This window comes from Triturus cristatus, chromosome 4_1 (assembly GCF_964204655.1).
Source record: "Triturus cristatus chromosome 4_1, aTriCri1.1, whole genome shotgun sequence".
Classification (NCBI taxonomy): domain Eukaryota; kingdom Metazoa; phylum Chordata; class Amphibia; order Caudata; family Salamandridae; genus Triturus; species Triturus cristatus.
Window position 1 is genome coordinate 740,858,398 of NC_140585.1, and position 27,486 is coordinate 740,885,883.

Consider the following 27,486-nt stretch of genomic DNA (forward strand, 5'->3'; position numbering starts at 1 on the left):
CATCTCTATAATCGACATACAGCGCTGACTAGTGGCAGGCTGTCACAAGCGCTGGTGATGCCGCACCCTAGGGAGTTACTGAAATCGTGAGATGTGGGCAGCAGTTATACTGAGATAACTGAAGGATGTATGGATATTGCAGGTCTTGTGCTATGCCGTGCCTCCCTAAAACTCTGCTTAGATCCACACTCAGCATACGACCCGGAGCTCTGCCCATGAAACTGCCCACGTACTTCGAGGTCCATGCAGGAAGGCACTCGACCCGCCCCGCTCCCTTTGACCTAATATCGGCCCAGCTGTGCCCCAACGACCTCCCAGCTCCCGCACGTGAAGTGCTAACTTGTATAACATTTTCTGCCAGGACAGACGCCAGGCGGCCACATCAGTTGCACCACACCTAGCTCCTGCCGTGCTGCCAAAAATATTGACATCACAACAGCTGACCCCGACCCATGTGCAACTATCTGCCAGGACAGACAACAGACATCCCCTTCAGTTCACCCCACCCATTGCACCTGCCGTGCTGCCACTCCTAGTCACATCCCAACTACTAACGCTGATACTTGTCCAGGGTGACAAATACCGACTATTCCGGGCCCTCAAAGCTGGAGAATCGCTTGGGCAGCAGGCAATTGTAATTCCAATGTGATTGACTTACTCAGTGCCTGGTGTAGTGCTCATATCTAACTAGCCAGACAGTGCAAACTGGTGGCAGACTGTCACAAGCGCTGGTGTTGTACGAAAGAGTAGCGGTGCCGCGCACTAGAAACCACCCGGTCACATTTAGCCCCGGTGCACTTGAAGCTGAAAATTAGAATTTGTAAGGTCCTTGCATTATTCTTACACCCTAATTCATCTTAGACAAGGCAGTTCCATAGTGCCACAGTGTCCTAAGACACGGTGTGCCCAGATATAACTAAGGCACCACTTCAATGCTAAAGAGATGGGACTGTGTAAGAGCTGAATGAGTCTTAGCCTGCACCAGTCAGCCCACATCTTGACCCGAAAGCCCCATAAAACCCGCACAGACAATCCAGAGCTGGTTGTAATCACGAGATGTGACAATGCAGTGTTGACCCTGCACCAAAAAACCTGCCAAACTGCAGCTTTCATTGGAGAGTCAGTACCGACCGACGGTCAATTCCTCCCCACACCAGCACACAGCCAATTCTACACAACACCCGGGAGAGCCCTGAACAGGCAAGGATGGTGGAACATGCACAAGATATAAAGCGGCCTCCTCAGAAGTAAGGACCGCCCCAGCTCTTCCCATTCCGTCATAGGCAAACCACCAGTGCCACTGAATCCTCACTCTCACGCAAATGAAATGGCATAGAGCCATAATCATCGAACCCGTTTAGCTTTTACCTTAACATTTTACTCTTAACAACATGAGGCCTATGTATGCATGCAGTGAAGTTATTACAAAAACGGGTGCCATACAAGTCTGCTGGTGCACACTCATGGGTCTGAGACAAAAACATCACTAAAATAAATTACTTGGAATTTTAGCAACTAGTCCCGCCTAACTGACAAGCAGTGCAGGAGCACGTATCCGGCTCAAAGGATAGTACAAGGAGGCGTGTCAGGGAGGTGGCAATTCCCCCCTTCTATCTGCAACAAGATAAACATTAACTGCTCCCCACGCCACGAGACTCGCAAGGAAGCTGCACCGGCTGCCACTACCAGGACTTGAAGCTTTGTCTTCTAAGCTGCATAAGTACCATCTGTAGAATGCCTAAAACTCCTCATCACAGGACCTGGTTCTGGAACAAAATTCAGGCCCTTGCCCCCATCTAACTTGCACCTGGTTCATCCCCCTTCGTCTTGGGATGACTCTGACTGGGCTGGCAGCGATGTCCCACATTAGAGTGTTATATTTACCAGGATTCTCCGGGTTCTCCGCGCTCGATAAAGCCTATCTACATAAGTACAAAAGGAGGGACACGCGGGATAACCTGTGGCCAGGCCTACTCATACCTCTGTCCCTGCAACCAGGGCCCTCCTCAGAAACAGTCTCACAACCGGCTCATTTCAACGTTGGATTCTGTATAAATAGGTATAATACCTAGTTGGGTCTCTACCAACGCCTCTAACAGTGCCACTACACTTGAGGCCTATCAGAGCACGCATGACTCTGTAGGCTTTCAGACTGCACTTTTCCACACCTACAACACTGTAGGCTCCCCCGTGCCACACGCACCATCAACTGAATGAAAACAAAACAGCGGACAGTGCCACCTGGTGGCTAAAACACCCCCATGTGGGTAGGTCAATAGCATATGCTTGGGTTTCTTACTGCCAGTAAATTGCCGCCAGAAGAGAACTTAACCATTCCTGCAAAACGTGAACCCTAACCCGTGACGCCAAATGCCGAGCTGCCAAGTCTGGTGCTTGAAACCCCCAACTAAGGACGAGCCATGTCCACTCCACCTCAGTTGCCAATGGGACAAAACATTGCAAACTAAGGTGCCAAAACTGGCTCCAATCTCCCGCTGCACCACGAAATACAACCAATCGACCTCTCCACAATGAGGCATGGCAACACTATGCAGATGCAGATGCACTGGCCCTCGGGAGCAACCTCAACCCTTCAAGCCTCTCAGGGGCCCTAGACTGCCAGGTGAGGTGAAAGGAGTTTATATATACAGATGACCGACCACCTCCCCTACAGGTCTCAAAGGACCGGGATGCTTCACAACTCAAGGGATGAATGCTCTATTTGTTTCTACGAAAGGGGTATCCCGGTCAGAATGGAAATCCTAAACGCAGATGCCTAACACTGCCCCCACCCCTCGATCTACCAGACTTCTAGAGGCGCTGACCTGCCTCGGAGATCTCAACGATTAACTAGTGCGCTTGCCCCAGAGGAGAGGGTTACGCCACATGAACTCAAGACACAGCTGTGACCATGCCTCAGCCGCACGACCGGATTACCGCCACATGGACCCTGAGACACCGCAGCAACCTTTCTGAATCCGCACAACCTCTGTAGACAGGATTACCCCACGTGAACTCCACAACACAGTCGTGACCCTGCCCCAGCCGCACAACCTGTGGAGACAGGATTACCCCATACATACTCCAAGACACAGGCGTGACACTGCCCCAGCCGCACAACCTGTGGCAACTGCACCAGACTTTCAGAGGAAGGAGATGCTCCGCCTGCCTCTGGGGACAGGATTACCCAAACAAGGACCCTGCCCCCCACCACAACAACGCCGACGGGGGCCATAGGCCAGCCACCGAATGTGAAACGGGATGAAACCAGCCCGCGCATCTCCGTGAGCCTCAGAGTCGCAATCGGAGCTGCAAGCCACTTTGAACTGTAACCGCTCCCCGAGCTGAGCCCAACAGGTAATCACCCACCCACGCACGAACGTAACCGGGCAGGAGAGTCTGCCCACACTTGGCCACCACTGCCCTAATGTTCTCCTCTCTGACCCGTAGGGAACCACGCATTAAATCTGGGTCCGAGCTCTGCTGAGCCCTCGCAGGCACGAGACTACTTGGACATATAAGGCAGCACTCACCTCAAAACCCGATGCCACTGCACACGGGGGCCTCGTGTCACCCCCCACGCCGCTCGACTGTCCCCTGGCAGAGCACCATACTGGAGGGGAAAGACTTGTGTGGGAGAGGACTGGTATACCCCTGCACTCACTGACAAAACTGACGCCAGGGACACGACAGCGGGGAACCGATGCCAGACAAGGGACACAACATCCACACACCCGTAAACGGTGTCGGGGTAGTGGGCAAAGAGGGCACCCAGTGGGCAGGGAGAGGTATATGTACCTCACCCCCTGACCCCCTCTCCCCAGAAGTAACACTGCACACCTGGACCCCTCAGGGTCCCAAACACTGGGAGGCTGCCTCCTGTGCCTCTTTTGGCCCTGAATAGGCCGCCCTTTTAGCGGGTCTCCTTCATGGACCTCGGGCAGCCTGCATTTGTGCTGCAATGTTTTCCTATGGGTGGTTGTTAACTCCTATGGACCCATTGTTTAAAGCAAAGTACAGTAGCACAGAAGCGTTTGTTCATCTTGTGATGTCCCACTTGTCTGCTGTATCTACATTACATATTTATGGGAATTCAGCAAACTGCCCGCTAATATTATAAAGCTTCAACTATGAAGTTTCAGGTCATACCGCACCTGGTGGTCATCCACGTTTACAAGTCGTTGACTTGAGAGAGGTGACCAAAATTTACACTTTTTGTCCGACTTGCATACAGTTTACATTAGCAAGCATGCTTTATGTTATGTGAAATTCCATTCTAGTAGTAGTAGTAACATACTTTATTCGATAACAAGGTATCATAAAAGTAAATGCAATACAACATAAGTCAGGTAAAGTACAATATAAAAAGTTAATATAAATTCCTAAAAAACACATGTACAAATACACTTAAAATAGATAAAAAGTTCATGAAAGGGAATAAAAAGGACGGCGAACCCAGAGAAATGTAAGCAAGCAAGTGCATATCAATTAATAGGTTGCCAAATCATAAAAGTGGTACAGTTGTACAATATAACAAACTAGCCAGTACTTAATTCAACGAGCTTAGTTCGTATTCGCCACGCTATCCCCAAGTATTTAGCAACCCCACAAATTACCGACAGGGATGTGGTATCCGTTGTTAGGATACGTAGGGCCACTGAATGTTGCCTAGTTCCCAGATTTCTACATGCTGGGCTTAGCCATCTTTTCCGTGGTCCCCTGTATGCCTTACAGGCAAACAGGAAGTGGCCCAATGATTCGGATGGATTAGTACACCCCGGGCAAGCTGTTTGGTGGGATTTAAAATTTTTCCAGCTGTTTGTGAAATCATTCAGGGGTAGCGTGCCTAACCTCATTTTAAGGAACAATGTTCTGTCTCTTGAAGTAGAGATAAAATCAAGAAACGGTTCCAGTTTCGGTACTGGCTTATGGCTCAAAAATGTGTCAGTTAGAGTACCCAGCTTTGGATTTCTCAAATCCATTGCTTCTATACTTACCCAATATAATTTCTTGATGGTATCTTTTGGCGGGGCCTGTTGTAATAACCATTCTTCGTTTAACCCCAGATTAATTACCAGGTCCCTTAGATTTTTCATCCATGGAATCACCCCAAAACCATTCAAAGCAATGAGTTCATCAAGGACTGCGGCATAGTTGCTAAGTTCCGAAGTCCTTCTAAGGCGAACCCAGAAAAGTAAAGGGCGAAGCCCAACAATATCTTTAAATGAGCGACGTCCCAAATCATAGAGTAATGGTTTAATAGGGGCAGAGACAGGGAGACCCACTAGCTCTCTCATAAATTTGTGTTCCGCTATGACTAAATCAGTAACTCTTTCTGATCCCCCATAATTCAGAGCCATAGGTTACGGCAGACAGTGCCTTGCCCTCATAAACTACCAAAACAGGGCTGATAGGCTTGCTAGACGTCAGGCGATAATCTCTAATAATTGCTCCTGTCACTCTCTTGAAGTTTAGTAACATTTTGGCGATATTTAAATCCCATTTCATTTTAGAATTTACCCTGACCCCTAGATAGTCAAATGCATCCACTTCCTCTAATAAAGTGCTATTTAGTGCAATATTAATTTTCTTAGATTTTTTATTTCTGGACATTCTTGCATTTTTTATTTCAGGACATTCTTGCACCAACACATACATTTTGTACTATACAATTTCTTCACACAGCACAGTAGGCACTATGAAACTAATCCGCTTTAGAGCTCATTTTCTAGCATGCAAAGTCTCACAATTTATTTAGAAGGAAATCAGACTTTCAGTTTCAGGAGATGCGCCCCAACAGCAGGTATGCTCTAGCATTAGAAATATATCTTTGCTCTACAATAAAAATAATGTTATATATACCACAGAGCTCTACTGGTTTAATTATTTCATGGAATGAATTATGGCATTTGTGCCCTGATAACTAAGTCACTGAAAGTGACCACATTTGAGGAAGGGTCATTGGGCCAAATGGCTTGATGTTAGGTCGGTGTGTGATGTAAACTGAGACAGAGCATCAAGGCATATGGTTGAATAAGGACACACAGTGAACTATGCATTGGTATGGAAAATGGATAGTTTACAAAAGGAACCAGGTGGGATTTGTACCAGTACATGTAATTTTAATATTTTCATTCAGTATAAACCGTGAAGAAACGTTGACGTCCTTTCAACAGTTTATTAAATATTAGAAGTTAACAAACGAATTAAGTGATTTTAAGATATCATAGACTAGTGAATGTTCAGAAAATATGTCTTAATTATGAAAGTCGATAAAAGTTAAAATATTCCCAACACTGGTAGATCTCCTACACTGGGGCGTAAACTGTTGGTGGTGGGTTAGTGGAGGAAGGCATGCACATAAGGTGGCAGGAGTGTCAGGCTGTATGAGATCTTCTTACCTCGTGGGGGCTGGAGAAATTGGAAGTCCTTGGCAACAACTCCTGCATGCTGGGATCTGCAGGGTGCGCTTCAACATGGGTGGGTTACTCGCCCCTCTGTAAACAGAGGATGGACTTTGCATATAGAATGAAAGCAGTGAGTGAAAGGGAAGAAAATACCCAAACTAACAGAGACAAACCAGGGATTTGTATTAAAGTATTTATAGTTCTGCATTTATGTAAAATATAATATTGTCGTTTTTTTCCTTGATTGATCAATACTTTAGTTAAAACATCCACCATAGAGACCACCTCCACGGTGGCCGTGACACTCTAGTCAGAGGCACGGGTTTCCCAGAGGGTTGTTTTTTGGTTGCCTGGATTCCTTTTTTTTTTTGTTAAATAATTTTTATTGAAGATAAATAACACAGGAATACAAATATACTTAGTCAAGTTCGATATAAATATAAGTATAGATAAATAGAAACTGTAAAATAGGTGATATATAGAGGGAAGGTTAAAAATATTATAACTCTTATACTAATGTTCCTAAACAATGACTACGAAAAAAAAATATATATATATATATATAATAAAAATGGGATAACCTTATATTGGCATACAAAGAACCTGTGTAAATACCAGAGTGAATATAATAAATAGAGAGATAGTGAATTTTTTTTTTTTTTTTGAAAAATAATGAAAGAAAGGGAAAAGAAAAAGAGAAACAGAAAAAGAAGAAAGAGAAAAGAAAAAGAGAAGAAAGAAAAAGGAGGAAATATGAAACTATAGAGAAAGAAAAGAATGATAAAGATTAAGATTACGATAATAGAGAGGTAGTAAAAGGTAGCCATAATAGGTCAGAATTAATTTGTAAATGGATTGAAGTCTGGGGCACAGAAGCAATTCTATATTCATCACATATTAAATTCCACCAAAGCAAAAAGGATAATTTAGAGTTGTCTTTCCAACAAGTTAGTATAACCTTAAAGCCCATAGCAAGGACTAAATCAAATAAACTTGATTTGGAAGTAATTTGATCAAAATCAGGTGACAAGGTACCTAAAAATACATTGTGAATATTAAATTGGAGCTTATAAGAAAAAATCAATATACATTTTGACCATACAGCTTTCCAAAAAGTATGTACCTTAGGACAATAGAACAGTAAATGTATTAAAGAGCCTTCAGCAGTAAGACACGACCAACACAATGATGTGAGAGAATGGTTGAACTTATGTAGGAGAAGGGGAGTAATAACAACTCTATTATAAATAAAATATAAGGATTGTGTGATATTTGCAGCTTTGGATGTCTTGAAGGGTTTCTGCCAAAACGTATCCCATTGAGAAACAGACAGAATCTGAGACAGATCCTGTTCCCATTCTAGCTCAATATTTGATTTATTTTGTGAGCTAACAGGAGTAGATAAAGTTTTATAGATAAAAGAGGCACTAGGAATAGTATCAGAAGAAATATGATATAAGGGAGTATCAGGAGTAAAAGAAGTAGGAATTGGTTGAGAGAGGAAATTCTGTATACATCCCTGTAGTATTGGGGCTAAAGTGTTATACTGCTGAAGACAGGAATCAGGTAAGTGAAAAGTCTCTTGCAACTGGTGGAAAGATAAAACCACATTATTAACAATCATTTGATTGACATAAAAAAGGCCCTTTTCTTTTCACTGTTTGTAATAGAATGATTTGTAACAAAATGTGATGTATTTATTAAACCATAGGGAGGAAGCTAGAAAAAAATGATATCAAAATTCTTAAAGAAAAGTGTATGCAACAGAAATTGGGAATATTTCAAAATTGGGTATTTGGAAAGAAAAGTACAATTAGTCATGTAAACAGTATCCCGTACTGAAAAATCATTTAACAATAAGTATTCAACACTGACCCAGGAAGGTTTGGGTAAATCCTGATAGTCTTTGGACAAAGCATAAAATTGACGGATCAGAAAAGCATTATGGTATAATTTAAAATCAGGAAATCTTACACCCCCCTCGTTCTTGGGTCGTAGCAATTTGGACATAGCAATACGTGCGTGCTTATTATTCCAAAGAAATTTAGTACACAACAAATTAATCTGGGTAAGATAATATTTAGGGATTGAGAATGGTAACAGTATCTGGGGAACAATCATCATTTTAATTGTGTCAAGTCTGCCCACCATGATAAAAATAAAGGTGACCAAAGGTTTAACAAATTGGTCATTTTAAGTTTTAAGGCAGTAAAGTTATGGGATAATGTATCACAAATGTTAGAAGAGAACCAAGTACCTAGATATTAAATTTTTTGAGGACACCATGTAAAGTTGGTTGAATCAAACATATGTCTATAGCAAGAAGAATATAAGGGTAAAATCTCGGTCTTAGAGAAATTTAATTTGTAGCCTGACACATTAGAGAATGACGAGATTTCCTGTAAAAAGGGGGGCAAGAAAGACACAGGATTGGACATATAAATAAGAACATCATCTGCATATGCAGACAGTTTAATTTGATGGGATTAGAAATTAAAACCAGTAATAATAGGATTATTTCTAATTCATTCCAGGAAGGGTTCTAAGCATAACAAGAAAAGTGATGGGGAAAGAGGACATCCCTGATGTGTACCTCTGGAGAGAGAAATATGGGGAAAAAAGACCATTGACAAAAACACATGCTTTTGGATTTGTATATAACAATTTAACATATGAAATACATTTTGGACCAAAACCAAACCATTTTAGTGTGTGAATCATGAAATCCTAGTTAATTCGGTCGAATACTTTTTCTGCATCCAAAGAAAGTGCAGCCAATGGAGAGGGATATTTTTTGCCAAGAGCAAGAATATTAGAAAACATTCTGGCATTATCAGAAGCCAGACGTCCTTTAACGAAACCGGCTTGATCTGGAGCAATGAGAAAGGGGATAACTTTCTCTAAACGGGAGGCCAGGATTTTAGCAAAAATTTTACAATCATAATCAATTAGTGATAAGGGACGAACATTTTTGCAAAAGGAGGGGTCTTTATCTGGTTTAAGGATTACAATAATAAGGGCTTCCAAAAAGGAGCCACATGCTTTAGAATTGGATATAAAATAATTAAAAAGTTCTAATAATTTAGGGGCAAAAATTGAAGAGAAGGCTAAAAATAATTCAACTGAAAAACCATCAGGGCCTGGGGCCTCCGCTTTTTTCAAGGAGTAAGTAGCATCAGTTAATTCTTGAAGAGAAATATCTTCCTCAAGTGGTTTGAAAATATGCGGAAGAGTTTTAGGTTTGGGAATATCTCGGAAAAAAGAAATAAAGTCTTCTTTAGAAGGCTTAGTAGTTTCTGTGTATAAGAGATTGTAGTATGATTGAAATGTGGAAATAATATCAGAATCCTTTGATAGAAGTGCATTATTCGATTCTGAATTAATAGGGCCAATAGTTTTACGTTCTGATTTAATTTTTAGATAATTCGCTAACATTTTTCCTGCTTTATTTTGTCCTCCGTGATATTTCGATTTAATCTTAAGGAGGATGTTACACGCATCCATAGTAACTATTTTATTCAGGGTGGATTTAACTTTAATTAATTCTTGTAGTGATGATGAGGATTTGGATGAGTAGTAATTATGTTCTAATGTTTTGAGAAGAGTTAGGGTTTCTTTATATTTAGCATGCATTAGCTATTTTTTCCTTGAGGAGTAGGCAATAGTAAAGGCTCTAAAGGATGGTTTAAAAGCATCCCAATTATTGTTTAATGAGGTATCTGAGGAATTGTTAAATACAAAAAATTCCTTAATAAAGGAGGTTGCTTCTGAAATGAAAGTATGATCTGATAAAAGGTGATTATTAAAACGCCATCAGCCTTGTTTGCATGTGGTGATAGATAAGTCAATAAAGGTAGAAACAGGAGCATGGTCAGAAATAAAAATAGACCCAATGTCAGACGACTGAAGACAAGGCAACAACGATTTTGGAAATTAAAATATAATCAATACGAGATCTAGTATGGTGTACAGGAGAAAAGAAAGTAAATTCTGAGGCATCTGGATTACACGTTTTCCATGTATCAAATAGGGGACGAGAAGAAATGGCTGATTGAAATGATTTATGGGTTTTATCTGGTTTAAATTTACAATTAGATTGTCTGTCTGAAAACGGGTCTAACCAATTATTAAAATCACCACCAACCACAATGTTAGAATTGGAAACCGACAGTAATTTCAACTGTATAGAGTGCCAGAATTCCGGATCTGGTTTAACAGGCCCATAAATAATAAAGAAGGTAATTTGTCTTTTATTAATGATAACATCAACTATTACCCAACGACCAAAGGGATTACAATCTGATGACACAATCTGTGCATTAGTAGATTTATGAAACAATATAGCAACACCACCATGACGATCAATAGCAATGGAAAAACAATTTGATTGACCCATTGGCGTTTGAGTTTAAGAGATTCTTTATCATTACAATGGGTTTCCTGTAAAAAAGCAACCTGGGTGTTAAGTTTAGCTAAATGAGACAATACCTGTTGACGTTTGACAGGATGACCAAGACCACGAACATTCCACGAGACCACATTAACCATGACATTGCATGAAGGGGTACATGAGGAAATAGGTACATGAAACTGCAAAAGCAACAAGAGACAAAATGGAAAGACATTGGTCAATATGTGATGAGGAAAACATATGATTAAAGGCGAAACAGTTACGACAAGACAAGGTTAAGAGTGAGATAAAATGTACAGAAGAATATAAAGGAGAAGAAAAAAGATAAAAGAAAAAAGAAATAGAAAGAAGAGAAAGAGACGAGTAAACAGATCATGGACAAACATCCAGATCTGTTTAAAGAGAAGCAAGTCGAAAGAGGAGGAGCATAGTGACGCCAGAGGACACAGACCACAATATGAGGGGTAAAGGAGGAGGAAAAAAGAGAATCTCATGAGAATAAGTAAAATAAACAGAAAAACATTAAGTAAGCAAGTTTGTTGGAGTCAAAGGTAACAAACCTGTGATGTAGAGAAGTCAAGGATTGGTATCCATTCCATGTGATGGAAGACTATGAAGATAGAGGTTAAGCTTTTCCGGATATCTTGAGATATGAAGAGAGTATGGTCCGACCAAATAACACGCCTGTAAGTCTGACAGCTTTCAGGGCTTGCATCAGCTCAGTGAATTCGAGAAAGAGCATAATTATTCCACGTGGTTTATTAGCGGCAGGGTTTAAACGTCCCAAACAATGTGCTCTTTGTATGTTGAGGGGGCATGTTGAAGCTATAAGATCAAGGAGTTCTGGAAGGAACTTCTGTAGGAAGGAGACCATGTCAGGACCTTCAATATTTTCCGGAAGACCATAAAGGCGTAGATTATTTCTACAATTACGATTTTCAAGGTCCTCAGTATGAAGTTTTAACTTATGAATTTCCTGTTGTAGTGATGGAATTTTGGTAGAAACTTGCTGATCGCTAACACGTTGTTCCAGATATAGAACTTTACTTTCCATTGAAAATCCGTCGTTTCAGTTTTTCATTAGTAGTGGACATGAAGGGCTGAAGACCACGAACTTCATCTAGGATAGAGTCCAAAACAGGATTCCGAGAAGAATGGATAGGAGAAGGCGGATCATTTTTATGTCGCTTCGGTTTTGTGCTGGGAGTATGGGGATCGGTAGACATTGTGCTATGCAATAGGAGTCACCAAAAAATAGGAGGAAAAATTAAGTAGACCCAACAAACATCAAAGATAATCCAAGGTTGTGGTGGTAGTTCTTGCAACAGGAGATCAGGATATGTAAGAAGCACCAGAGAGCCAAAAAGATATTGAACGATATATGGAGCTCCTCAAAAAATAAGGAAAGGCACTTCTTGTTAAGAGCGCTGCTCCATGTTCATAGCATACTTGACAGAATCATGAAAACAACGCTGGCTAAAGTAGGATCAAAAATAACATCGAATGGACCCGATGTCCAGACACACCATATGTTCTGTGACAGGACTGTCACTCACCATTTGGAAACTCTGAGTATAAGATAGTCGGAGTCCCGAAACACAATGGATCTCACATTGGGACCTTCATTTCTGTCAGTATGTATGTCACAACCCAGAATTTCAAAAATAAAATAAACTGTGCTTCACAGTAATCACTCATCTTTCTATAAAAACGAAGTTTGAGGGCCAGAAAGCTAATTGCTGTAATATCTGTTAAAGTAGCACTGCAGAGCGTAAACAACGATGTAACATTAAATTTGGTTCCAAAACCAACTGATACTGGCTCTTAGTGATTTGGTCCAGACAGTACAGCTGAAGAGCAGAGACAGTGGTGGCATTAATATAGCCGTTTTTCGTTTTGTATTAATTGTTCCTCCCAGTGACTAAAGGAGAACAGAATATAGCAGCAAAATCCAGCAGCAAGGAAAGACGCGAGCGCAGCGACCTAAAATGGCGGCCGCTCGCGTCTCTGAGAGAAAAAATCAACCGCTGTCTGAAAAATGCTCAAAAAGTTAAAAAATAGTCCCAAAAGCGGTATCCCGACTCACCGCATCTTCCGTGACTTAGGACCGTCACTCGCCACTTAAATAAATAGAATAGGAGGTTCAAAACGAAGGTCGGAGTCCCGCGACGCAGCGGAGCTCACATCGGGTCCGCCATTTCCTTCGGCACGCAAGCCACGCCCCCCGCCTGGATTACTTTTGATCTTTTATGAACAACAGTAACACATCCAACATTCTGATGAAAGTGATCTCCTCTTGTCTTTCAGGGATCCTGTGCTAGCTGTGTTCTGCTGTATAAAAGCGTCTGTCCCAATGATTCCATATCTATGGTAAGCACTGTTTTCCTTTTGATAAAGCTTCATGCAGTTTGTTGCTGTTGTTTTTTTATTTACCTGTTGCAGTTTTGTAAATTATAGAGCGGATTCCACCAGGTCTAAGATTACCAGACACAATCATACATAGTAGATATGCAAATCTAGCTAAAAATGACTGTTATATATTATTATAGGTCCACATGTATTATAGTGAGGTGGTGACTGCCTGCAGAGCGTGGGGCGTGTCCAAAGACCGCAGATGTGCCTATGATAGGTCCATTATAGGGGGACCCTGGACAGATGCGTAGAGAGGTGTAGTAATGGCATTCAGGTGAACGAAAATAATGCTGTCCGGCTGAAGAAGTCTCCCGATCAGATGACACCTGAGAAAGCGACAGAAGTGAAAATGTCACCTTGCAAGGGGACGTTGACGTAGGAGGAGGCAAGGTCTGGGACCAAGCTGTGAATGGGAATATCTATTTGATAATGTGTGACATTCAAGGATCTATAGTTGTCATTTGTTCAGATGTTTTGCTCAGTTGTGACTTTGAATTGATGTCAAGGGATGCATTGTATTGGGAGTCAGAAACGGGTATATTTCAAAACAGAATCAAAAGCAGTGAAAATAACTAAAACATGTAGAAGGATCACAGGACACGTGTTGCCTACATCCAACCAAGACGCTTAGGGCATCATCATAGGCCTGCAGGGCCCCCGGTACCTTGAGTTGGATGTGAGGTGACACAGCGATATATTTTCTTTTCTTTATAGCAAATCTTTATTATGTAGTTTTCCACAGTGACAGTGAGACAAAGCGTGTGATGTAGGCCACTAATACAAAAGAAACAGCTGTATATAGGTTACACTAAACAGAAAGGTGTCTATGGAGTCAATGAGAAGTGAAGTGATATAGACATTGTCCCCAAATGGACTTTAGCTTCTAGTGGCAGTGGACAACATTCAGAGCACGTGACCTGGAATGGGTGGGGCTGTTCCTATGACAAAGGCACTGAAAAGTCCAGTCAGAGGTGAGGGGGTCCTTGTTGATCATAGAGCTGCACATATATGGTAGTCCCTCATGGTCTATAAGCTGCATGGAAGTAAAACACCTTCATTGTGAAGCTAAATGACCACCTGGATAAATGAAACCTAAATACTTCCAAGAAGCCTAAAGCATTTGCAATCACTCATTAGTGATGCTGGCAGGTGATACGCGTCTCAAGCGCATCCTGTCACAACTCTCCTTATTGTGCCACCAACTAACTCCCATCGGCCCCCTGTTCTTTTACATAATAATACATCTTGATAGAAAGGAGCACCGGTGGTACAATTCACCCTATCACCGCCACTTCGAGGTTACCATACTGTGTTCAAGCACCAAAATAGAACAATAACTTAAATTGAAGGGAGACAAAAACTGTAAAGTCGTGCAGGCAGAAGAAAAGTGTGTGTTATGCTGTGTGTTGCATTAGTTGCTATGCTGTAATACTTGCTAAAGGCGTTTTATTGTGGTGTGCTTCTTAAATAGGCAGTTTTGTAATGAGCTCCTTGCTCAACCTAAAGATATCCGCCTGTTCACTTTAGTAGATGCTCGGGTTCACTCAGTGACCCTCGCTTAGTTTTTTTATATTAGTCCTCGTCTTGGGCACTGATAACCTGCTACTGCCTGAAGCGATGCAATGCTATGGCTTTCAAGGAAGAAAGAACAAAGCAATGCTGAACCCTACTGAACCTGCAGATTCCTGATCCATGTCTTTAGTCCCTACCAAACTCCTGGAGCAGCGAGTTTTTGCTCAAAGTGTGCAGTTTGCAGAAGATCACACTGTTCTGGACACATTAAAGGGCTGAATATGGGGCTGAGATAAGAAAACATGAGTTTTGTCCTCTTTCTGCTCGATGACTTAAGAATTGTGTTGGTGTCGGGTGTTCATCCATTTAGATCTCTTGGCGACCTCTGATACCGTCTCCCACCAATTGCTGTTGAGATATCATACTTAGGTGGGCATTCAAAGTACATTGCTGATTTGAGTGGGCAATTCTTATCCAACCAATCATAAAGTGTGGATTTGTCAACTTGGGAATGCCTCAAGGATCGGCATTCTCCCTCTACTTTAAATCTCTCAACGAGGCTTTTATGTTTTATAATCATATGGTGCGACTTAGCCTTTTAAGCCTGGAAAATTAAACGTGCGAGAAAACCAATCCCCCGTAATCTGCCATCCAATCAATATTGCTGTAAACCTACTTTTGAGTGTCTTCTTAACCTGAATCTTAACTAAGCCTGGCCAAAGCACTACGCTACGCTCGCGTAGTTTGCGAAGTTTGCGCTACTTCGCACTACGCAAATTGCACGTAGCACAGTGCAAACACGCGTAGCGTTGCGTAGTGCAGCGGTCATTTTTTGCTTGCTCGCGGTCCCCAACGTCAAGTTGGCGACCGCGAGCAAGCAAAATGATATCCCGGCGAGACTTTTTCCTCGTTCAAGATCAGCAATATCAAGTTGGCGATAGCGAGCGTAGAAAATAAAAATCCTGGCGAGATTCTCAACGTGGGGAGGTCAGGTTTCTCATTGCGATTGGTCGCATATGCTCGCGACTGCGCGCGATAAGAAACTACCAGTTCGCGTTGAGAAAGCTGCCGCTCGAGTAAAAATCTACTCGAGCGGCAGAAAACTACAGCTCGCACTGTGCAAGATGCCATTTTCAATGATTGCACAGTGCCGGATGCTTGTCCGCACTGTGCAATCATTGAAAATGGCATCTTGCACAGTGCGAACAGGGTACTACGCAGTTCGCGAAGTGCTACGCGTAGCGCACGTAGTGTGAAGTGCAGTTTGCGTAGCTACGTGTAGCACTACTTCGCGAACTACGCCCAGGGTTAATCTTAACAAAACAAAAATCCTTCTTTAATGCAATATGTAATATTTCAGCATCTTTTTTTGTTTTATTTCAGGAACTCTTTTCACGTAATTGTTTTTATGCAAACCCAGTCAGCATGTCACTTGTTCTGCGTATTCCAAGAAGGGGTTGTGCTCGGCACTGCAATGCAACTGTAAAGGTGAGTTTGTTTTTTGTTAGAGCAGCTGCAAGTTATGTGAGCATAGTGAATTTTAGCTCTGAGCTACAAACACAGAAACGTGTTAACACTGCTACCATAAATACCATATCTACTTATTCATGGCATTTTATAGGGCTGGTTGAGCTAGAGGAAAGGCAGTTCTTTCAAGACTTGAGAGCAGTGAAAGGTAGAAGCTGGGTTATAGAACAGGATTGAGAAGGTAAAAAGATCCAGTTTAGTAAAGTAGGGGGAACTGATGGCCTTAAAGACTGGCAAGATTTTCCATCCATGTGCTACCTTAATGGAGAAAAAAGGAATATGAGAAAACAAATGGCGCATTATGAGCACAATATTGATGGATATATCTGGAACCAAATGCATGGCTGTAGAACGAAAATTGCAAAGTCTGGAAGTGGCAGGAGAAAAATATTGCGAGGCGGCTTGGACCTTCTTGAATAGAGAATTGGAAAAATGAGGAGTGTCTTTGTGGGTGGTTTGAAGATAGTCTTCTCCCACCATCTATACATTTGACAAGATGTTTGTAGTTTGTCTGCCTTAGAACCAATGTAAGAGAATATGCAGGCAGTGGAGGTCTTTATTGTAGTTAATTTAGATTTTCAGGGTGTCAGAGGGGCATGGCTAGGCATGCAGGATAGTTGCCAGGACAAGTAAAGAAAGAGGGACACCTATTGGCTGAAAATTGTCATAATCAAGCTTTCCAAGTCATAAAGCATAGAAGTTATGCTTAGAACTATCCATGTGAAGCTAAAATGTGTCATGGGTATTTACTGTTCCATCCCTAATATTTAGAAAGTTAGGCCCATGACAACTTGTTATAGGTAAACTTGGAAATGTGGACATCTGTTTACAAATTGCAACTGATGGAGAATGTGGCAACAGAATGCTCTTAAAATCACTCAGACCATATGTCACTAGTTGTCTCTTCATAGATTGTCAGTGGCAGAGCATTTGAAAGGTAAACCACTGTGTCTAGCCCACAGATTGATCCTTGGGTATGAACCAGTCCCCTTGACAGTTTGCTTTCCACATTATCATCTCACGCATCAGCTGCAAACCGCCATTTTGAACATCCTATCCTTTAAGAAAAAATACTAGCGGCAGGGTGCGGGAGCAGGACCTTTTGGACACAACAGCCACACTCTGGACTGCGTCTATTCTGAAAATATAGATAAGCCAACCTGGGCACTGAAAACACAGCTGTAGCCCCAGCCCCACTATCTCCAGTTCTTCATATTTGAGGATTTTGTTTAGCACCAAAATGTCCAAAGGCAAATGCTGGGTCTAGAAAAGCCCCAAAACATACATAATATAATTTCAAAATGTGTGTTGCTCCCCTTTATTATAACTTATCTGGTGCTACAAATTCAGTTACTTGTAACAATCTCCTCTGCATGCAGTATGGCACACTCACAGAGGTACAGTTAAGAAGCATACCTTCTAGAAGATAACAGTGACCCTAACTTGAGATAATATTCTCATTACCAATGCACCAGTGGTGAGCGTTTTTTTTAATAAGTCACACATGGATTCTGCTTGCCCATGCACCATCTTCATAGGATTAGGAAAGAATAACCTGACACATAGACTACGTCTAGTGTATAATTTTCGGACTCAAAACTGATGAACAAGATTTTTTTATTCATGAAACAATCTGGTACACATAAGTGTCACAGTCATCAGAAGGGAATGTCTCCTGGCTCTGCATTCCATGCACTGGCTTATATATTAGAATGTAGAACCAGTGACATGATACATTTTACTACCACAAGAACTAGGTGACAAAATACCAATACTTATATAACATTACACACAACTTCACCCAACACAACACATCTTCCTCTTCTTACACTGAAATGGAGAAAAAAGAAAAAATCAAGTAGAAAATTACGCACACACAAAATCATTTATTTGCAAACATAACCCTTCCTCCTTCCTCCTTGCTGTACCATCACCAGACAGGCAAACACAGGTCCCATTGGACTACCTGGTATTTTCAGACACTCACTAGCACTGCTCAATCCAGCTTCTTCACTACCAGCCACGGGTTGTATAACAAAATATTGACAACAGAAATATTGGCAAAGAATAGCAAGGACACAAATATAAACTTTACATATTTTGTATGTAGAGTCAAAAATTTCGATAACACAAATATAGAAGACTATAATATCATCACACATAGGTAAGTATATATAATTTTAACTATTATGTATTACATTAACTTTATCAATTAGAATACATTAGAAAACTATATACTTATAAAACACATGAAAAATGTATAACATACAAATGCAAAATAAGAATATGTACATTAAAATATTGCAATAAAGTTAACAAATAAAAACTTTATGCAAACATAAATAATAAAAAATACTAATACAAGTAATTATAATTACAAACACTACATATAAAAGAAAAAAAACAAATGTATAAAATAACATTAAAATGAACACTAAACCAACAAAAACAAATATAGAAACAATGTACACTAAACTTTCTTTTAAAATTTAAAAGAAAATTAATTTTATTAAAACAACTTAAAAAACATATAAACAATTAGACTTGGAGGGCTCAAATTCACTCATTCCAGTCTGAGAAGCAGTAGGTAAAGTGTTGGACTTTAGAGGGGTGAGATCTACTATTGCAACCCTGTCGTAAGCAACAATAGCAAAAGTGTTGGATTCTGGAGGGGTTACATTTATTATTTCCACTCCAACATAAGCAGCTGTAGGGAAAGTGTTGGACTTTGGAGGAGTTAGATTTCCTCTTCCCACTCTGACATAAGCAACAATAGGGAGAGTGTTGAACTTTGAAGGGATTGTTTGAAACAATATTTTGGTGGAATACTATTAGCAGCACTGGCACTGCACTGTCCACCAAAGCTTTAAGAACAAAAGGAACTGCAGTAATTTATACTCTCCATTACTCTCACGTCGAACATTGCATTCTTGACCACCGACTTTGTCATCACTCAACACCAGACAATCCCTATTTTCTCTGTCAATCAATTTGCATTTCTGCTGTGCACCATGGACCTCTTTCAGAACGCAACACCATTCAAATGCTAGACCATACCATTAAACAATACAGCATTCCACAGGACTTCAAAAGCTAGCATTGTGGACAAAGAAACAGCCACCACATTCATTTTGGCATTCACATAGTCAATTTTGTACACATACTCTTGCAACCTCACCAGAAATCTAGCCAAATATGCTGTTGCTTTGCACAATGCCTCCGTAGTCAATCATTTGGTAAACGGTTTATGATCACAAGGGATCATTACTGGGCTGCTCCATTCAAATGTCATATAAAGCTCCAAAGACGATGCTAAAGCCTCACGGATCATGACTGAGTATTTCTCTTCTCCCGGGAACAGTGAATGTGATGCAAAAGCTATAACCCATTCCTGGCCCTTATTATACCTTTTACTCAGCACAGCACCCATTTACATATTGCTGGCACCAGTAGTAATAATGTTCTCCATCTTCAGTTCAAATCCTTAAAGAGGAAAAGCCAAACAATGTTTTGCTGAATCCTTTCATAATCCTTAATGCAATAATCACTGAAATGATTTGGATGAAAAATGTGTTACATATTTGGCAGACAATTCAGCAATACCCAAAATGATATCATGTCACCCTTACTTCAGGGTGGCTGGAGCATCGGTTATAGTGTCAACTAACTTTGAAAGTTGCTTTACCCCCTCACCACATATCTCATGCCTCAGATATATTACATTTGTCTCTGTAAACATGCCCTTCACAAACTTCTCTATTAATCTGTTTCTTTAGAATTTGCAACTCCTTCTCAAGGGGCTCATCACCCTTTATTGGGATGTAATCCTGGACAAATATGTATTCAACTTTCATGAACAATCTAAACATTAACCTCTGAAGAACTGATACCTAACCATATGGCATGCTTTTGAACTGATTTGAACCATCCGGGTAGTGTCTCCTCTCTGAGGGAAGTGGGATCTGATGATAGCTGATGACAAATCCACTGCTGAAAACCATTTAGCATTTTTAATAGTGGTCAACTTCTTGTTTATCTTGGGCAAGGCAAGCCTGTCAACAACTATATTCCTGTTAAGGTGCCTGAGATCTATGCATAAACTGCGATTCCCACAGGTGCACTCCAGTTGGATGCCTCCATTTGTTAAATTATTTCAGCTTAGACTACTTTATCCAGCTGAGATGACAATTCAATCAATCAATCATGGAATTTATATCGCGCACTACTCACCCGGAAGGGTCTCAAGGCGCTAGGGGGAGGGGGTCTGCTACTGCTCGAACAGCCAGGTCTTGAGCTGTTTCCTGAAGGCGAGGTGGTCCTGGGTTAGCCGCAGGCGGACGGGCAGGGAGTTCCATGTCTTAGCCGCCAGGTAGGAGAAGGATCTTCCTCCGGCGGTGGCTCTCTGGATGCAAGGGGCCACGGCGAGGGCGAGGTTCGCGGATCGTAGCAGGCGGGTGGGCGTGTAGAAGGTCAGGTGGTCGTTGAGGCACTTTGGGCCTAGGTCATGGAGGGATTTGTGTGCGTGGGTGAGGAGTCTGAACGTGATCCTCTTGTTGACAGGGAGCCAGTGCAGGTCTCTCAGGTGGCTCGAGATGTGGCTGCGACGGGGGACGTCCAGGATGAGTCGGGCGGAGGCGTTCTGGATACGCCGAAGTCTTTTCTGTAGCTTGGCTGTTGTACCGGCGTAGAGGGTGTTTCCGTAGTTTAGTCTGCTGGTGACGAGGGCCTGGGTGACAGTCTTCCTGGTCTCGGTCAGGATCCATCGGAAGATCTTGCGGAGCATGCGGAGGTTGTGGAAGCAGGATGAGGAGACGGCGTTGACTTGTCTAGTCATCGAAAGGGAGGAGTCCAGGATGACGCCCAAGTTGCGTGCGTGGTACGTTGGCTTGGGTGCGGTGCCTAGGGCCGGGGGCCACCAGGAGTCGTCCCATGCGGAGGGTGACGGTCCCAGGATGAGGACTTCTGTCTTGTCCGTGTTCAACTTCAGGCGGCTGATGTTCATCCACTCGGCGACGTCTTTCATCCCTTCGTGTAGGCTGGCTTTGGCGGTGTCGGGGTCTCTGGTGAGGGAGAGAATCAGCTGGGTGTCATCGGCGTAGGAAATGATGTTGAGGTTGTGTTGGCGTGCGATGGCAGCGAGGGGTTTCATGTAGATGTTGAAGAGAGTAAGGCTGAGCGACGATCCTTGCGGGACGCCGCAGATGACTTTGGTGGCCTCAGATCGGAACGGGGGGGAGGCGTACTCTCTGTGTTCTGCCGGAAAGGTATGAGATGATCCATTCCAGAGCCTTCCCCTGGATGCCGGTGTCGTTGAGGCGTTGGACTAGGGTGCGGTGGCAGACAGTGTCAAATGCTGCGGAGAGGTCAAGGAGGATGAGTGCCGCTGTTTCACCGTTGTCGAGCAGGGCTCGGATGTCATCGGTGGCTGCGATGAGGGCGGTCTCGGTGCTGTGGTTGGCTCTGAATCCGGACTGCGATGGGTCGAGGGATCCGTTCGTCTCGAGGAAGGCGGCCAGTTGCTTGTTGACGATCTTCTCGATGACTTTGGCAGGGAAGGGAAGGAGCGAGATGGGGCGGAAGTTCTTGAGGTCGGTCGGGTCCGCTGTTGGTTTCTTCAGTAGTGCGCTGAGCTCAGCGTGCTTCCAGCTCTCCGGGAAGGTGGCTGTGTCGAAGGAGGTGTTGATGATGTCTCGGAGGTGGGGGGCAATGGTAGAGGCGGCCTTGTTGAAGACATGGTGGGGGCATGGGTCGGTCGGAGATCCGGAGTGGATGGTGTTCATCATGCGTGTCGTGTCTTCGGGGGTCACTTCGGTCCATGTCTGGAGGATGGCGGCGGGGTGTGTAGGTTCGGTCGATGGGTGCGGGGGTGGAACGCTGAAGCTGTTGTGGATGTCGGCGATCTTGCGGTGGAAGTACGAGGCGAGGGAGTCGCAGAGGTCCTGCGAGGGAGTGATGTCGTTGTTGCCGGTGCTGGGGTTGGAGAACTCCTTGACGATGTTGAAGAGCTCCTTGCTGTCATGGGCGTTCTTGTCCAGTCGTTCCTTCAGAGATTTCTTCTTGGTGGTGCGGATGAGCTGGTGATGTCTGCGGGTGGCGAGTTTGAGGGCGGTCATGTTGTCGGTGGTCTTGTCGAGGAGCCAGGCCTTCTCGAGGGTGCGGCAGTCCTTCTTGGAGTCCTTGAGTTCGTTGGTGAACCAGGGGGCCTTCTTGCTTCTGGGCCTGGTGAGTGGATTCTTCAGTGGGGCGAGGTCGTCGGCACAGGAGGTCAGCCATTGCGTGAGGTCGAGGGCTGCTGTGTTAGGGTCCGTTGTCCTGATAGGTGGGTTCTGGCTGAGGGAGGTGGTGAGCTGGTCGACGGTGATCTTGCTCCAGTTTCTGTGGGGAACCTGCTTCGGGTGGTGGTGGACCGTGTTCTTTTTGAAGCTGAAGTGGATGCAGCTGTGGTCAGTCCAGTGGAGTCCGGTGCAGTGGCTGAAGGTGACGTGCTTGCTGGATGAGAAGAGAGGGTCGAGCGGGTGGCCGGCGTAGTGGGTGGGGGAGTAGACCAGTTGCTTCAGTCCGAGGTTGGCGAGGTTGTCCAGCAGGGCGGTGGTGTTGCGATTGTTGTTGTTCTCCAGGTGGCAGTTGAGGTCCCCGAGGAGGATGTAGTCGGCGGAGGGGAGGGCGTGAGGGCTGATGAAGTCTGTGATGTCTTTGCTGAACTGTGCGCGTGGTCCCGGGGGTCTGTAGATGAGGGCACCTCTGAAGGTAGTCTTGGGGTCGGTGTGGATCTGGAAGTGCAGGTATTCGGCGGCGCTGAATGCGTCGATGCAGTCAGTCGAGATGCGAATGGTGCTTTTGTGAACGATGGCGATGCCCCCTCCGGTCTGGTTGAAGCGATCCTTCCTGATGATCTTGTAGCCGTCCGGGATGGCTATGGCGATGTCGGGGGCTGAGGAGGCGTTCATCCAGGTTTTAGTGAGGAAGGCGACGTCTGGAGATGCGGTGTCGAGGAGGTTCCAGAGTTCCACGGCGTGTCTGTGGACGGAGCGGATGTTGACCAGGATGCACTTGAGGTGGTTGCTGTTGTCCGTCTTGGTGGGCGTAGTGCCTGTTCGGAGGCAGGAGAAGTTGCAGGATCGGCAGACGAAGGGTCCATGGGTGCGTCGCGGGGACGCTTGGTAGCATCCAGGTGCTCGGGCGGTGTTGAGTGCGATGAGCGTGGCGAAGTCGTAGGTCCTGCGGGGGGGCTGGCGAGCGCGGGGACCAGGGGGTCTGGCGCTGGGCGCGGTCCAGGCGCGGACGGGCGCAGACGGGCTTACCTTTGGCGCACCTTCGGCGCTCAATCGGCGCTCCCGCTGCGCGTGTCCGCTGCGCGGTCGCTGAGGGGGCATCATAAGTAGGAGCCGGGAGGGAGGGTCAGCCGGGAGGCGGGAGGACCAATGGGAGAGGAGGGGAGGCGGAGCTACGGGTCAGCGGGAAGCGGCGGGAAGCACGGAGGTGACCGGGGCAGCGGGGCCGGTGAGGAGCGGGGGCAGAGGCGGCAGGCTGCGGGCAGAAGGCAAACCTGAGGAAGATGCGGAGGGCAGCGGCGTAGAAGAGGTGAGCGGAGGTCTTCAGCAATCAGGGAGCGGCCAGGCAGCAGGTAAGTCAGCAGGCAGGCAGGCGAGCGGCAGAGCAGCGTGGAGGGAGCGACCGCCTGCGAGGGCACAGGGGGTCACAGTGAGTGACCCGGCGGGGACCCCTTAAGTAGGAGCCGGGAGGGAGGGTCAGCCGGGAGGGGGGAGGCGGGAGGACCAATGGGAGAGGAGGGGAGGCGGAGCTACGGGTCAGTGGCGGCGGGAAGCGGAGGGAAGCACGGAGGTGACCGGGGCAGCGGGGCCGGTGAGGAGCGGGGGCAGAGGCGGCAGGCTGCGGGCAGAAGGCGAACCTGAGGAAGATGCGGAGGGCAGCGGCGTAGAAGAGGTGAGCGGAGGTCTTCAGCAATCAGGGAGCGGCCAGGCAGCAGGAAAGTCAGCAGGCAGGCAGGCGAGCGGCAGAGCAGCGTGGAGGGAGCGACTGCCTGCGAGGGCACAGGGGGTCACAGTAAGTGACCCGGCGGGGACCCCTTAAGTAGGAGCCGGGAGGGAGGGTCAGCCGGGAGGCGGGAGGCGGGAGGACCAATGGGAGAGGAGGGGAGGTGGAGCTACGGGTTAGCGGCGGCGGGAAGCGGCGGGAAGCATGGAGGTGACCGGGGCAGCGGGGCCGGTGAGGAGCGGGGGCAGAGGCGGCAGGCTGCGGGCAGAAGGCGAACCTGAGGAAGATGCGGAGGGCAGCGGCGTAGAAGAGGTGAGCGGAGGTCTTCAGCAATCAGGGAGTGGCCAGGCAGCAGGTAAGTCAGCAGGCAGGCGAGCGGCAGAGCAGCGTGGAGGGAGTGACCGCCTGCGAGGGCACAGGGGGTCAAAGTGAGTGACCCGGCGGGGACCCCTTAAGTAGGAGCCAGGAGGGAGGGTCAGCCAGGAAGGGGGAGGCGGGAGGACCAATGGGAGAGGAGGGGAGGCGGAGCTACGGGTCAGCGGTGGCGGGAAGCGGCGGGAAGCACGGAGGTGACCGGGGCAGCGGGGCCGGTGAGGAGCGGGAGCAGAGGCGGCAGGCTGCGGGCAGAAGGCGAACCTGAGGAAGATGCGGAGGGCAGCGGCGTAGAAGAGGTGAGCGGAGGTCTTCAGCAATCAGGGAGCGGCCAGGCAGCAGGAAAGTCAGCAGGCAGGCAGGCGAGCGGCAGAGCAGCGTGGAGGGAGCGACCGCCTGCGAGGGCACAGGGGGTCACAGTGAGTGTCCCGGCGGGGACCCCTTAAGTAGGAGCCGGGAGGGAGGGTCAGCCGGGAGGCGGGAGGCAGGAGGACCAATGGGAGAGGAGGGGAGGCGGAGCTACGGGTCAGCGGCGGCGGGAAGCGGCGGGAAGCATGGAGGTGACCGGGGCAGCGGGGCCGGTGAGGAGCGGGGGCAGAGGCGGCAGGCTGCGGGCAGAAGGCGAACCTGAGGAAGATGCGGAGGGCAGCGGCGTAGAAGAGGTGAGCGGAGGTCTTCAGCAATCAGGGAGCGGCCAGGCAGCAGGTAAGTCAGCAGGCAGGCAGGGGAGCGGCAGAGCAGCGTGGAGGGAGCGACCGCCTGCGAGGGCACAGGGGGTCACAGTGAGTGACCCGGCGGGGACCCCTTAAGTAGGAGCCGGGAGGGAGGGTCAGCCGGGAGGCGGGAGGCAGGAGGTCCAATGGGAGAGGAGGGGAGGCGGAGCTACGGGTCAGCGGCGGCAGGAAGCGGCGGGAAGCACGGAGGTGACCGGGGCAGCGGGGCCAGTGAGGAGCGGGGGCAGAGGCGGCAGGCTGCGGGCAGAAGGCGAACCTGAGGAAGATGCAGAGGGCAGCGGCGTAGAAGAGGTGAGCGGAGGTCTTCAGCAATCAGGGAGCGGCCAGGCAGCAGGTAAGTCAGCAGGCAGGCAGGCGAGCGGCAGAGCAGCATGGAGGGAGCGACCGCCTGCGAGGGCACAGGGGGTCACAGTGAGTGACCCGGCGGGGACCCCTTAAGTAGGAGCCGGGAGGGAGGGTCAGCCGGGAGGCGGGGGGACCAATGGGAGAGGAGGGGAGGCGGAGCTACGGGTCAGCGGCGGCAGGAAGTGGCGGGAAGCATGGAGGTGACCGGGGCAGCGGGGCCGGTGAGGAGCGGGGGCAGAGGCGGCAGGCTGCGGGCAGAAGGCGAACCTGAGGAAGATGCGGAGGGCAGCGGCGTAGAAGAGGTGAGCGGAGGTCTTCAGCAATCAGGGAGCGGCCAGGCAGCAGGTAAGTCAGCAGGCAGGCAGGCGAGCGGCAGAGCAGCGTGGAGGGAGCGACCGCCTGCGAGGGCACAGGGGGTCAAAGTGAGTGACCCGGCGGGGACCCCTTAAGTAGGAGCCGGGAGGGAGGGTCAGCCGGGAGGGGGGAGGCGGGAGGACCAATGGGAGAGGAGGGGAGGCGGAGCTACGGGTCAGCGGCGGCGGGAAGCGGCGGGAAGCACGGAGGTGACCGGGGCAGTGGGGCCGGTGAGGAGCGGGAGCAGAGGCGGCAGGCTGCGGGCAGAAGGCGAACCTGAGGAAGATGCGGAGGGCAGCGGCGTAGAAGAGGTGAGCGGAGGTCTTCAGCAATCAGGGAGCGGCCAGGCAGCAGGAAAGTCAGCAGGCAGGCAGGCGAGCGGCAGAGCAGCGTGGAGGGAGCGACCGCCTGCGAGGGCACAGGGGGTCACAGTGAGTGTCCCGGCGGGGACCCCTTAAGTAGGAGCCGGGAGGGAGGGTCAGCCGGGAGGCGGGAGGCGGGAGGACCAATGGGAGAGGAGGGGAGGCGGAGCTACGGGTCAGCGGCGGCGGGAAGCGGCGGGAAGCATGGAGGTGACCGGGGCAGCGGGGCCGGTGAGGAGCGGGGGCAGAGGCGGCAGGCTGCGGGCAGAATTCGAACCTGAGGAAGATGCGGAGGGCAGCGGCGTAGAAGAGGTGAGCGGAGTTCTTCAGCAATCAGGGAGCGGCCAGGCAGCAGGTAAGTCAGCAGGCACGCAGGGGAGCGGCAGAGCAGCGTGGAGGGAGCGACCGCCTGCGAGGGCACAGGGGGTCACAGTGAGTGACCCGGCGGGGACCCCTTAAGTAGGAGCCGGGAGGGAGGGTCAGCCGGGAGGCGGGAGGCGGGAGGTCCAATGGGAGAGGAGGGGAGGCGGAGCTACGGGTCAGCGGCGGCAGGAAGCGGCGGGAAGCACGGAGGTGACCGGGGCAGCGGGGCCGGTGAGGAGCGGGGGCAGAGGCGGCAGGCTGCGGGCAGAAGGCGAACCTGAGGAAGATGCGGAGGGCAGCGGCGTTTAAGAGGTGAGCGGAGGTCTTCAGCAATCAGGGAGCGGCCAGGCAGCAGGTAAGTCAGCAGGCAGGCAGGCGAGCGGCAGAGCAGCATGGAGGGAGCGACCGCCTGCGAGGGCACAGGGGGTCACAGTGAGTGACCCGGCGGGGACCCCTTAAGTAGGAGCCGGGAGGGAGGGTCAGCCGGGAGGCGGGAGGCGGGGGGACCAATGGGAGAGGAGGGGAGGCGGAGCTACGGGTCAGCGGCGGCAGGAAGCGGCGGGAAGCACGGAGGTGACCGGGGCAGCGGGGCCGGTGAGGAGCGGGGGCAGAGGCGGCAGGCTGCGGGCAGAAGGCGAACCTGAGGAAGATGCGGAGGGCAGCGGCGTAGAAGAGGTGAGCGGAGGTCTTCA

The 27,486-nt window shown here is 47.4% G+C and overlaps 1 protein-coding gene across 1 annotated transcript in view; it reads left to right on the plus strand.

Moving 5' to 3' along the window:
• Nucleotides 1-27,486, plus strand: part of LOC146855445 (stabilin-2-like) — a 1,201,024-nt gene that overhangs the window by 305,026 nt on the left and 868,512 nt on the right. The window contains 2 exon segments of the mRNA XM_085653243.1: nt 13,126-13,188; nt 16,126-16,230. Of these exon segments, the coding sequence (XP_085509369.1) occupies nt 13,126-13,188; nt 16,126-16,230 (168 nt within the window).